Below are 13,802 nucleotides of genomic sequence, written 5' to 3'. Positions count from 1 at the left end.
ATAAATGCCATAACTATCAAATACAGGATGCCTTTTCAATAAAACACTAAAAACGTAGTCATAAATTCAGAAGGATAAAAATTGAGATTTGTTGTTGCTTGTTTAAAAAATACATGCAAAAGAGGAGTCCAGACTATGCTTAGTCTCACTATATGGCTCTTTATTCACCCAAGTCATGCCTCCCTGTTTACACTGCTCTTTTTAGCAGTGTAATGTCCCACTGCCTCCCTGCAGGAAAAGGCTCTGGCAGTGGGGAAAGGCTCTGCCAGCTCTCTGCTGCTGGATCCCTTCCCTGCAGCAGGGAAAGATTCCAGGAATGGGGAAAGGCTCTGGTGAAGGAAACGCTTCCCCACTGCCAGAGTCTTTCCTCGCTGCAGTGAAAGACTCCAGCAGTGGGGAGCTGTTTAAGCCTTTTTCCACTGCCTTCCCTCTGCCAGAGCCTTTCACTGACACTTATATACATGCCGCAGTGTGGACACAGCCTGCTTTTCACTGTGCCATGTTAGCCACATGTACACTATCCGCTGCCGCCAGTGGTGTGTAGTATAGATGTAGCCAGACTAGCCTGAGTAGTTAAAGTATCTAGCAAGATCCACTGGAGTTGGGTAAGTACTTAATTATAAATCTGCTTGTCTGTTCTTTTACAAAATTACTCCTGTAATTTTGAAGATGTCAGACTATTAGGGTCCCTCTATTTCCAACTCTTTTGCAGTACTTTAAGAGCATTCATACACTCCTGTGCAGTAAGGCTCAGGGAAGTTATGAAGTAGTCATTAGGATTATTTTGAAACCACTGGCATCTGAATTGTCTTGAAGCATCTGGAAAACAGAGGAGGAAATAGCTAGAATGAAGTTGGCCCTGGTGCAGCTTTGGGGAAGGCACTGCCCACTGACTGGTTGGCTGACTACAAGTATGCTTGCATTCTGTAACACTGTGGGAGCTGGGCACTTAGGCCTTGTCTACATTAATAAACACCATAGCTGTAACTGAACTCCAGAGAAGCTCCGCTGTGGAAGAAGCACTAGTGTAGACCAAGCTTTGGCATTTTTGCCACTATGTTGTAGAATTAAGAGAAGTAGTAACAATCCCCATGTCCTGTCTACACTATAGCCTCCATTGTTGCTACCACTGGTGAAGCTCCAGGGATGGTGAATCAAAACTATATGAAATTTACTAGTTCAGATGCAGCCTTTACAAGCCAACGTAAATCTGGTAAGGCAGATGGCAAGGAAGGTGGAGTTAGGATTGCCAGATTCCAGTTTAGTTGCAGTAACAGCCTGACTAAATGAATCTCTATCTGTCAAAGGAATCTGGGATGAAGAGACCAAGCGGAATACTCTGGAATGTTTTTGTATGTGTTTTTATTGTCCTTGGTGTTGCAATAAGCTGCCTTTGTCTGCAGACATAATTGGTTTTAAAAGGACTATTTTAAATGGCAAGAGTCATGAGCCAGTTACACTATGTAGTGCTACATAGAGGGGACTTTCAAAAGCGCTGCACGTTTTTACATTGATTTAAAAGGGATCAGAGTTATGAATGAGTGCTCAATATGTCCAGAATTAGTGATCCATAGGAAAACAAATGATTCACGAATGTTAATTTGTATGTGTTACTGATCACTTTCTCTTCAGATGGACACTAAAACTGAAGATGTCCTTCCCCAAACCTTGGATATTGTCACCTCACATTCTACAACAGAAAGTGTTCAGAATAATGTTTCAGAGGTGAGGTCCAGGTACAATCGAGAGTTTATCAAAATGCTCATCCTCAGTGCATTTTTGAATGAAATTCATTTTTTGGCACATGGCCATCCAAGGCTTTCCCATTGTTGCCAACTTTTGCAGTACTTGGTATTTTTCTTAACATGGCTCCAGAAGCTGAAGCTTTATTAGAACAGAATCTCAGCTTTCATTTAAAAAAATAAAAAAAAGTTAAGATTCTAGCCCTTGTGGTTCCAGAGAAAAGTTTGAAAATGTGTTACCTAAATGCTGAATAACTAGAGGACAAAGAAAGAGAATGCAAAGTTATTACTTTTTCAGATCATTAATTTTTGTGGCCTGTCTCAAGATTTTTGAACACTTGGAGCTGGCAAAACTGTTTTCCATGCATGTCTACATGTGCATATAGAGAGGTGGGCTCTCTAGCACATAACAGGACCGCACTAGGAGACCTCGTGGGGCCCGGCTGTGGTCAAGGAATCCATAGTTATGTGACTCCAGTAACCAAGAACCCTCGCAGAAGGGCCACGTTGCATTCTACCCCCTGACTAGAGAAAGGCAGATTCTAAATTTCCTCCTCAGGCAAATACCTGCTAGATTTCCTACCCAAATCCTATTTATTTGGGCCTTTGTTGGGGAAATGTTAAATTCACTTGGAATGAACAGTGAATTTGAAAGTAAATGTCAATAATTGGCTGTTTCCCAACTATATTGACACTGTGATTTGCTTCCACTCTTTAAAGTGAAATAATTTGTTATAAAATCTTTATTCAATATTAGCATTTAGGTGACATAGCAGGTTATAATAAATCAATTGACATGACGCACATTGAGTGGATTGATTATTTTAAATACGTATAAGGTATGGATATTTTGTGCAAAGTTCTCATTTGAGATCTATACAATAGTAATCAATTTTAGTATATTGTTAGATTTGGTATTGGATCTCAGGGAGACCCACATACCAAATCTGAATTATTCCATGCAGATCTAAAAGGAAAAAAATTTTAAGCAACAAAGAATAATATTTATGAAGTACAACTATTCATACAAAGGAAATTAGCATTTCTTTAAGTGATATGATGCTGGTTCCCTTACTATGCAAGACTATGTCATGATTTATACCCTATGCTACCCCACTGAAGTAATTTGATTTTGTATGGGGTCAAAGTTAGCAGAGAATTTGGCCATAGAATTTTAAACAATTGTATCTGTCTTTTATTCTTCCTTTCAGTATATTTTCAAAACTAGTCTCTTGTTCTTCAAATATAGCGGTTGTTAATCACCAAGGTGACATTTTCTGAATTGCTCTCATTTTTGTTCTTCCAAATTTTTTAAATTTGGAATCCAAATTTTTACATTGGAAAATATTTCCTAAGATTAAATTTCTGTTACTGTTCCACATAGGGACAGTAATGAGAAATATCTATTCCCAAACATATTGTTGTCTTTATTTCAAACCTCTTACTGCAGGCATTAATCGTTTTATAGCCATCAGAAATTTCATTAAAAATGCCCCCCTAAACTTCTAGATGTGGCAGAAAGTAGTGTGCTGGGTGAAATACAACTCTGTATTTCTGCTGGGAATGCTGTAAAATAAGAATGATGCAACAAACGACTCATTAAACAAACACACAAAAAAGGAAATGTGGTTTCAGTTTGGTCCCTTGTCTCTTCTTGCTGCAGAAGGAGGGTGTAAACACTGTTTCCAATGCTGAATTGCCAGTAGATGATGTCATAGGCACAGATTTGAAAGCCGCTGGGACACCTACTTTAGAGACTGACAAGAGAGATTCCTTTCATCCTGTGTACAGAGGAGCTGTAACTGCTTTCTGTATTCAGCTATTCTGTATTGATGAGAAACATGAAACAAGGCAAGTATAGACATATAGCTATTCGGTTTCTAGTTTCTAATAACAGCTTAACAGAACCCTGATTTATTAATGCAACTGGGGGAGTGACAGCACCTGCTGCAGTTAAGGTTGAATTAATTTCCATCTAACTCTTTGCGTGCATTCACTCATAACTTTATGAAGCATTCACCTTCCACCTAAAATTTTTCACACATCTCCTCTGACGGGGTGCCCTATGACAGAAAAGTTACCAAGTTGCAATATAAGCAGCCATCCTTTTTTGGGCAAATACTAATTGCAGCAGTGGAACAAGGCTCACATATCCTGTAATGGGGTATACCTGTCTTTTTAGAGTGGAGGAGGCCAGAAGATCCCATGCCAGGGAGCTGGACTGAACAAAGATCCAGGAAATGGCCTGGTAGAGGAAAAGAGGAAGCAGTGCCAGGGAATAAGGAATTGGATGGCGTGGGGGAGGGACTCCAGGACTCTGTTCCTTTACAGGCCTGGGATTAGGAGCCCTGTGGGTAGGGTGTAGCAGTCTCTCCTCTCATCCAGCCAATCAGGAGGAACTCTCTGGAGGAGGGCAGTATATGGACTGCCCTCTCCCTCAGAACAGGGAAGACAATGGTAAAAGAAGGAAGCCAGAGTCAGAATGCTAAACTCCAGGGAGAGAAAGCTGTGAGGTGCTCTACACCTCAGTACAAATAATAAATAACAATAATACGTGTGCGCTCTAGACCTTGTTGATATTTACATAAGGATACAGCTCAAGCATGGAATGTATTTCAGATTTCATATGGAAACAGCAACAATACTGTGTATTGCCTGTTGGGTTGGTATCAGTGCTGCATGTTTCCATCAAATGCTTGGTGATAGTGACTGTGAGCCTTCATAGATGAGTGAATGTCCTTCCTTATCTAGATGAAAGGTGTCAGATATACAACCTGCAGGCCAGATCCAGCCTGCATAAGATATTTATGTGGCCCATATGACTTATTTGGATGCTCCAGAATCTAAACTTTTTAAAGTAAATTTCTAGCCTTGGCGACTGTAGAGAGTAGTCTTCTAAACATGAACTGTGTGTACACAATATTTGCCTGCTAGTGTGTGCCTGAGTCTGCAGATGTCTTGGAACAATGACCCAGAGGAGTCAATTCCTCTGTTAATCTGATTGGAATGTCAGTTTTACAGTCCTATGATGACACTTGGGTGTCAGCCTTAACTATTCAGTCACTGATCACTCAGCAATAAATATGAGTAGGGGATGGCAGTGAAACACCCTGAATTGGAAGTAGGGGATTGAAACTGAGAGTTGCTGCAGGGAAGAAAATGTAAGGGAAGGAACGTAGGAGAGAAAGGAGGGAGAGATAAGAGGATGTTGAAGGAAGAGAAACAAAGAGCAGAAATGGCAGTGATCCTAATGGGAACAGATTTTCTCACTGATGAGTGCAACAATAAGCACCAAAATAACAAAATGTTTTGTTATTATTTATAGGTCTTATTGTCTCTTTGATCTCTGTGTATATCTCTCACTGACACTGTGCACTATGGGGAGCATATAGTCCTAAATTTATACCCCAGGCCACAGACCATAAACATAGAATTTGACCCTCTCCTTCGAATGAATGATGCCCTTGATCTAGATGATTGGTTTATCAGAAAACACTCTTAAATAGTCTCCAAGGATGAGTCTCCAAGAATGAGGTAGTTTACTCACTAGAAGCTTGTCTACATGTGGAAATGTACGGGCACAATTATGCCACTGTAGTTATATCAGCGTAATTTCTGCATGGACACTCTTATTTGGAAATAAGAGAGTGCACACGAGTTTACACCAGTTTAACTACAGTGGTATAATTATACATTGTAAGTATGTTGGTAAATTTCCCCATGTAGACATACTCAAAGTCCCAGTTTAGTTTGTTCCTCAGAAAGAATTACATTATGTAGCAGCTCTGCTAGATTCCACTTCTCCAGGACGAGATGTGTATCACTGTGGATCTGATAGATGATTTACCAGAGCCAACAGGTGTTTCCTAGAGATGAAGTTATGAATTTTGAGTCTGATGACTGTAACATTATTTGCAATACCTATGGCACATTTCCACATGAGATTGCCTCAGGAGACCCTCGGTGACTGACAAAATCTAAGCTTCACTTAGTGATAGTCCAGAAACAAAGTATAATTAGGAGTGGACTTCAAAATTCCTTCAATACCAACTGGATTCACCAAAGATGCACCCTGCTTGGAATGGGGAGCCCCCATCCCCACCCAAAAAAGGTGTTATGCACCCCATTGAGTATCAGCAGCTGTGTGCCTATTTTCTGGATATGATGGCAGTCCTAATTGTTCTAAGAACTTTGCGATATTTTAGTATCCCAACAGGTGGCTATGTTTCAAAAAGACAATCAAGTTTTTGTAAACAAGGAAGGAGGGTCAGGATCATGCCTCTTGGGTCAGGAAATCCTGTTACGTGTAAGATTGGGCAGTGTCCCACAAGACATTCCCTTGTCACGTACCTGGAAGAAAAAGGAAAGGTTATATTGAGAGGTATATGTGCTACATGTGCAAGTATCCATTATGTTCGCATTCAGGAGAGATGCAAAGCAGCCATAGAATCTTCTGTATGTTTTTTACCAAGCAGTCTTGCCTAGATTCAGCATTGAGAGACAAATCCAACTTTGAACTATCAGCTTTACAAATCTATGGGTTGTATACCAAGGGAAATCGATGGGCACAGCTATCACTGAATTCCACTATACTATTCTGGAATAATTTCCCCATGTGGACACTCTAATCTAAAATAAAAGAGAAATTGAGTGATTATTGAATAATAAGATCACTTTTATTTTGTAATAGTATGTCCATATGGGAGAATTATTCTGGAATAGCTCCCAATGTAATGGAACAGCTATAGTGGAATAGTTATTTTGCTACAGAATCCTAGAATATCAGGGTTGGAAGGGACCTCAGGAGCTCATCTAGTCCAACCCCCTGCTCAAAGCAGGACTATAGCTGTGCTGGGAAATTTCCACCATGTAGACAGGACCTATTTGTGGGTTAAGAACATCCAGCTCTTCTGCCCTCTAGCAGTTTTGTTTTGCTGGGGGATGTATCTTTAATTTTATTTGTTATATTTTTCTCTTGACATTTCCCCCTTCACACACGCCATTGTTGCTGCTGCTCAAGGTATGCTCACCTTGCTTATCATTATACACAACAGATTGCAGTCTCCTTTAATTTTTTTCTTAGAGACATCTTTGGAATTGATCAGGCTCCACGATGGATATCTCTGGGAAAGAGATCATTACTTACCTGTAACTATTTTTCTCTAAGCTTAACACTCAAACAGCCGCCTTGTCCATGCAGTTGAGTTGTCTGTAAATCTTGTGACTTAAATATATATAATAATAATCATATACAATATATATCTGTCTATCTTTAACTTTACTTGAGTATATCTTTACCTTTTTCCGTGAAAGAAACTGACCACTAGAGCACTGGGGGTAGAATAGGTATCAGAGGGGATGGCATGAGATAATCTAAACTGGGAGTGGTATCTTAGAATTTTGTACTGAAGGAGTCCCTGCTGAACTTGCATGCAGAAGCACAGATCCAAGAGTAATAATTTGCAGAAATGTAACAGTTACTGAGAAGTCACTATCTTTTACCCCTCGGGGGGAATTCAGTAATGAAGAATTTGTATTATCCATTGGTTATCAAATGTTTTCATCTCTTTAAATCTAGAGCCAGAATGTGGACAGGAAGTGATATATGAATGCACTAAACTTCCAGTCTATCTGAAATTAGATTCTTTGATCCTTTGCTAATGACAGAAAAAAAATTGATTCCTCTGGTGCTGTCCCCATTCTTCAGCCCACTTCTGTCAAGAAGATACCGAGTGTTGGAGAAAGGGACATTGCATTGTCATGGATTTACTATGTGTGTGTGTGGGGGGGGGAAGACTCCTCTCTATTAAGCATAGCTTTATATTTATATTATACAGGATAGGTGAATGTGTTACTGTATTGTTTTGGTTCTACAATCCCAATCCCAACATGTGGAGTCATTGTATTTTCATAAAGTTTCACTTTTATCCACTTGATTATAAACACCTCAGTTAAAAATTATTACTCTTTCCATTCTTATTGGGACTGAAACCACAGGAAGGTTATTTACTTTAATTGTTTACTGCCACCGTTGTTAGTCTTTTGAAATAACTGTGCATGTGAGTGTTGGATGCATATAAAATACATACTTTTTTCTCTTCTGGGAGAGTAGAAATAAAACACATAAATCTTGCTGGGTTTAAAACAGTTTCATATTCTTTTATGTAGCAGAAACCGGATAAAATAATTAAGTTTCTATTGCCTTACTCAACTTGAACATTACGTTTCACTTTCACCAGGGAAAAGAAAGGGGATTTATTCCAAACCAGTAGGTGAAAAGTGAAAAGAAGGAAAATGTACAGGAACAATTTTCAAAGTATAGATATTCCTTTTAGTTTTAAAGGTATTGGATAGGTCTACTAAATGGATATTAGTGTATCAGTAAGTCTTTTGGTGCATGATGGAAATACCTTAGTCCTTAGCTACAACTCTTTGTATCCCCTGGTGATCAGACTTACTGGGCACTAATGCTACTCTGGCATAATTTCTAAAAGTCTTCTGCAGGATGCTTCTGAGTAAACATCATCTTACTTTTCTTTCTTTCTCGCACAGAGGAGACTTCTCTTGAGTTAACAAGCTCAAATCTCTATGCTTACTGTTGCTTGCAGTGCTGCCTTAGGCGCTAGAAAATGACAATTGAAGTACAGCATACAACTTCTGCAATTGATTAGTGCTGAACTAGATGCAATTTCCGATTAGGAAGTATGAATAAGTGCTGCCTGGATGGATGGGGGAGAGAAATCTTTTGAAATATGTAGTAGATATTGAATATGCTTTTGTTTATTCACATAAGTGTTTGCTCTTGGTTGCAGGTCACTGGATTTCTTGCAATATGTTTTCAACCTCTTTCCAGTACGTATAAATGAAATCTTAAGGTGAAACAAGTCTTTTCTTTGAAAGTGAATGAAAATGGCATGATAAGAAATAAAATCACTTGTAACTTGTACATAACTTGATCCCCCCCTCTTTTAGGCGACCCACCCCTACACACCAGCGTTAGGGATCTGTGGGAAGGAACTCTCTGTGAGGAATCACTTGTTATTGTGGGGTGGTAGCACCACAATGGATAAAGTTGAGATTAGCTTACAATTTAACAGTGTTTTGGGGTTTTCTCCAAAGTGCTCTGAAATTCACATTCTTACTCTGATTGTCTTGAAAATTGCTGTGCTTCATGGGGATCTGGGATAGGGCTAATTATCCAAATGTGATGCTCTTTGGCCAACGAGTTGTCAAGATATAGCCGCTCCCCCCAAATCATGTAACATCAACATTTTAGAATTCCTATAATTTTTTGTGTACCCCAAGGATTCAAACTTTGGCTCAGATTCACCATAAACTGATTTCATCCTCTTGGGATTGATCTCTGCTAGAGATCAGCACCCACCACCCCTGTGAGAAGCAATATTTTAAACGTTATTCAAGATCAAAGTTGGATCTACACGTTGGGTTGAGCTAGGTTGATGAGTCAGAGAAAGTAATTTGTGTACATGCAGCAGAACTGGGGCTCTGTTGCAAGTCAGAGTATTTGCAGCCAGCCTGATGTCAGAATAGAGGGCTACCTCAAAGTTACAGGCTGTGGCTATTAAACCCGGGAAGCACACATGTACTTCGAGTCCTGGCACTGAGGCCATTTCTGAGAATGTGTGTTGTACATATTAGTTGCTCTCTGCCTACATTCTGCAGGGGATCCTCAGGAAGTTCTGCACTAACAAGTAAATTTCTGGTTTAAAAGCTGATGTTTCAAACTGCTCTAAAATCCACAGAGACAATCCTCCATCCCACAACCTTAACTCTGCCCTCTGAGTGATGCCTCAGCATGGTCCTGACAGAACTCAGAGCATTCTATCCTTCCAGATGGTATGGAGCACTATGGGGAAGTGGCATATGGGTACAGTAAGCTGTCTGATTGGGTCCTCACTAAAACAAAAGTTGTATTTAGGGGACCTTGGATCTTAGAGCATGAGGTTCAGCTAAAAAGTATGGCTGGACTTGTAGCCAAAATTCATCAACATCTATATGTGATCCAATCACCACTAGAGAGGGACAGAGTGCCACAGAGTGTAGGTGAGAATTATACTTGCAGCACTGTGTCCTTTTTAAATGTTGATCTACATTTATATGTCAGTTTTTTCTTAAGACTCAGTGGGAACCTATTTAAAACTTGTTTTTAAAATCACTAATAACCTGTTTGTTGTGTATTGACTGATATAGAGTATTTATTCTTTGTCAATCTTTTCAGGACAAAGACTTTTGCATCATCACAGTGCCACATCTTGTGCCAGAATTCCTTCTGATCCAGAATTTTGTTCGAGTTAATCCTTCCAGCAACTCCACTCTTGATCATGAGCTCTATGTGTTTCACCGTGCAGGACTGCTCAAGTAAACGTTTTGCTATAACAAAGTATATTAACATAAAGGGACTGTATAGACCGTGACTAAAGTACTTTATATTTTTATTTAAAATTAATTAATTAATGACTTTCCTTCAGTGAAATTACAAATAGGGAGACGGCTACAAATGCAAAAGCAAACAAGCTTCACTGGCTTGCAAAAATTCATATTACATGTCTTATAAAGTAATAAGCACAGTAAAGTGCTTCATTAAAATGTTACATTAACAGATTCAGATTAGTTACAGATGCAAAGTGGTATAAAAGAATTAAATTCTGTGAATTATCTAATTGTAGACTAAGAGCATGTAATAAACATGGGGCAGATAAGGAACAAACCAATCTAATTTCTTTCTTTGACAGATAACCGGCCTAGTGGATAATGGGGAAGCAGTAGACATGATATATCTGGACATTAGTAAGGCTTTTGACATAGTTTCACATGACATTTTCACAAGCAAACCAGGGAAATGTGGTCTAGATGAAATTTCTATATGATGCCCGTACAACTATTTGAAAGACCATACTCAGAGTAGTTATCTGTATTTGCTGTCAAGCTGGGAGTGGGGGACACTTCAAGTCGGGGCTTGCAGTGGTCTGTCCAGAGCCCAATTCTACTCAACATTTTAATTAATGACATAGATCCTGGAGTGGAGAGTGCGCTTATAAAATTTGTGGCTAACACTATGCTGGGGGAGGTTGCAAGCACTTTGGAGGACAGGATTAAATTCAAAATGACATTTATAAATTGGAGAATTGGTCTGAAATCAATCAGATGAAATTCAATAAGGTGCAAAGTACTGCAGTTCAGAAGGAAAACTCAAATGCATAAATTCAAAATGGGGAACAACTGGCTAGGTGGTAGCACTGCAGAAAAGGATCTGGGGGTTATAGTAAATCACAAATTGAATATGAGTCAATGGTGTGATGCTGTTGCACTAAGGGCAGACACCATTCTAGGGTGTATTAACAGGAGTGTTGTATGTAAGACACAGGAGGTCGTTGTTCCGTCAAAGACTGCCTTACCTTTGAAGCAATGCATTTCTGAAACACACAGAACACAATGATAACTTCATTGGGAAAGTCCATTTCATCACCTTATTTACCTCTTAATTTTCTCTTGTAGGGCATGTACTTTGTATCTTAAAGTTTTGAAATACTCTGAACATTGCCGTTTGCTGGGATATTGGCCATGGTCTTATGTCATGAATTTAATAGTTTATTATAACTCTTACACTGTTTAGCATGTTAAAGTTTCTTGCTATGAGATTCATGTCTTCCACCTCTTTCATAGTGTAGCAGCCATGCTGGGCCTGTAGTCTGCCTTAAAGGGCCCAGTGCACCCTGTTACAATTATATATTGTCCATCCCATGGTCTTGTAAATTCTGTTGTTCATTGAATAATTGCTCAGCAACACTTCCATTTTGAACTTGTAATTAGTCACCTCGGGTGATATACCAATAATTCATGCAATAACAACAGTTACTCATGGGCCTAAGCAAAAGCTTGTTTCCAGACAAGGAAACTGGGCTTCTGTGTATTATGTAAAGAACCTATTTCATCTTGCACTTCGTAGGAAGTCATTGAAGTAATCACTGGTAATCTCAGGCACAGCTGTTGAGTAATTCATCAGTGAGATTGGTAGCCATGTGTCCTTTTGATATTTGTGATCAAAATTAAACTGGTCTTCAAGGTTTTGTAAAAGTCTCTACAGTTCTGCATAAATCACGTGCATTCCAAGTGGTATGCTTATTTCCATGAAAGCACAAGGGTTAGGGCATCAGTGACCTTTCCTCAGACTGCCTGCAGTTCTGGACGACTTTCCTTCTGAAGAGTCTCTGAAGTCAGACTTCAAAATTAGCTTGTGAGTGAAGTTCCATGATCAGAAAATCTAAAGGGGTTAATGGGAAGTTTCTGAAGAACATAAAATTCAGTGTGCAGCAGCGAACTCGCTGTCACTTAAAGGCAAAATATGAAAAGTAAAAGATCAATATATTCTAGAAGTACCATGAGCTTTAAAAATTCTGGTGACTGGAAAGGGAGTTGCATAAAATGGATTAAAAGAGCAATCACAGAGTTGAGTTAAGGGGCAAAATCAGAAAAAGAATGGCACAGGCACAAAATGAGGTACTGATTAGCAAAGACAGTAAAAGGAATAAGAAAGTATCAAGTACGCAAAAAGAAAGAGGACGGCAAATGGAAGTGTAGCTCTGCTACTTAACAGAGAAGGAGAACAAATAATAGATGACAAAGCAAAGGCTGAAATGCTTAATGGATACTTTCCTTCAATTTTCACTAAAAAGCATAATAATAATAATAGTGTCCTGGCTTTCTGAGCAGTCAGAGGAACTGGACTTCTAGAATGGGTTTATTCCATACTGGGAGAGAAAAGAGAATACACAGACCCAGGACAGTTTTTCCTAATCTATCATACTGACAATGGACCGACTTTCTTGTTGAATGCCACCTCCGTTTTTTGCAGGTACTATTTTACTCATGCTAAAAAATTGCTTCCTGCAGTTAACTGTGGGTACAAAGATGACCTCTTGGACATCTAATTATTTAATTTGCTTAAAAAAAAATGTTAGTGCAAATCTAGTATCTAGAGGTAAAAGAAGCCAAGCAGCAAGATTCCACAGAGGAGCTAGGGAGCCAGGAAGTTCTGGTACAGAGGATAGAATTAATTGGCGTGGTGCTCAACTCAACCTCCACCAGAGCGTTGCTGCTACTGGAGAAGTTCAGGGCATTAGCGGACCTCATCGCGGAAGTCTCCGCGTTTCTCCTGACTACGGCCAGGGTTTGCCTGCACCTCCTAGGTCATGTGGCAGCATGCACGTATGTTGTGCACCATGCCAGATCCTGGATGCGACCCTTGCAGCAGTGGCTGACAGTGGCCTACTCCCAGTCCCAGCACCACCTGAAAAAGGTCATCACCATTCCCACAACGATATTCACCGCACTCCAATGGTGGTCCAACCCCGGGAATGTCCTGGAAGGAGTCCCCGTCAACAGCACTCCCCACTCCGAACTGGTCTCAGAGGCCTTGTATCTTGGTTGGGGGGTGCACCTGAGCAATCTCCACACCCAGGGTAAGTGGTCCCCAGAAGAGATGATGTTACACACAAACATCAAAGAGATCAGGGCGGTCTTCCAGGCATACACGGTTTTCCTTCCTCACTTGTCGGGCAGAGTGGTCAGAGTCTTGACGGACAACACAGCCTCGATGTTCTATATCAGGGGTAGGCAACCTATGGCACGGGTGCCGAAGGCGGCACGCAAGCTGATTTTCAGTGGCACTCACACTGCCCGGGTCCTGGCCAGCAGTCCAGGGGGCTCTGCATTTTAATTTAATTTTAAATGAAGCTTCTTAAACATTCTGAAACCTTATTTACTTTATATACAACCATAGTTTAGTTATATATTATAGACTTATAGAAAGAGACCTTCTAAAAAGGTTAAAATGTATTATTGGCACGCGAAACCTTAAACTACAGTGCATAAATGTAGACTCGGCACACCACTTCTGAAAGGTTGCTCACATCAGTTCTATATCAACAGACAGGGAGGAGCTCAATCCTCAGCCCTGTGCCAAGAGGCACTCCATCTCTGGGACTTCTACATCGACCACGGAATCCAGCTAATAGCATGTCACCTCCTGGGGTCAAGAAC

The 13,802-nt window shown here is 40.0% G+C and overlaps 1 protein-coding gene and 1 long non-coding RNA gene across 8 annotated transcripts in view; one reads left to right on the top strand and one right to left on the bottom strand.

Annotated features, from left to right (window-relative positions):
* Nucleotides 1–13,802, top strand: part of CFAP61 (cilia and flagella associated protein 61) — a 209,147-nt gene that overhangs the window by 46,485 nt on the left and 148,860 nt on the right. For all 7 annotated transcript variants that reach the window (XM_039528376.1, XM_039528379.1, XM_039528377.1 and 4 more), the window contains exons 10-13: nt 1,633–1,725; nt 3,406–3,593; nt 8,555–8,594; nt 9,982–10,121. In XM_039528376.1, coding sequence (XP_039384310.1) covers nt 1,633–1,725; nt 3,406–3,593; nt 8,555–8,594; nt 9,982–10,121 — 461 coding nt within the window. The remainder of the gene's footprint in view (nt 1–1,632; nt 1,726–3,405; nt 3,594–8,554; nt 8,595–9,981; nt 10,122–13,802) is intronic.
* The window catches only part of LOC120400028, a 68,549-nt gene that overhangs the window by 5,187 nt on the left and 49,560 nt on the right, over nt 1–13,802 (bottom strand). The window lies entirely within an intron of this gene.

Source organism: Mauremys reevesii, linkage group 3 (assembly GCF_016161935.1).
Source record: "Mauremys reevesii isolate NIE-2019 linkage group 3, ASM1616193v1, whole genome shotgun sequence".
NCBI lineage: Eukaryota > Metazoa > Chordata > Testudines > Geoemydidae > Mauremys > Mauremys reevesii.
This window is presented reverse-complemented; position numbering and strand designations above follow the sequence as displayed.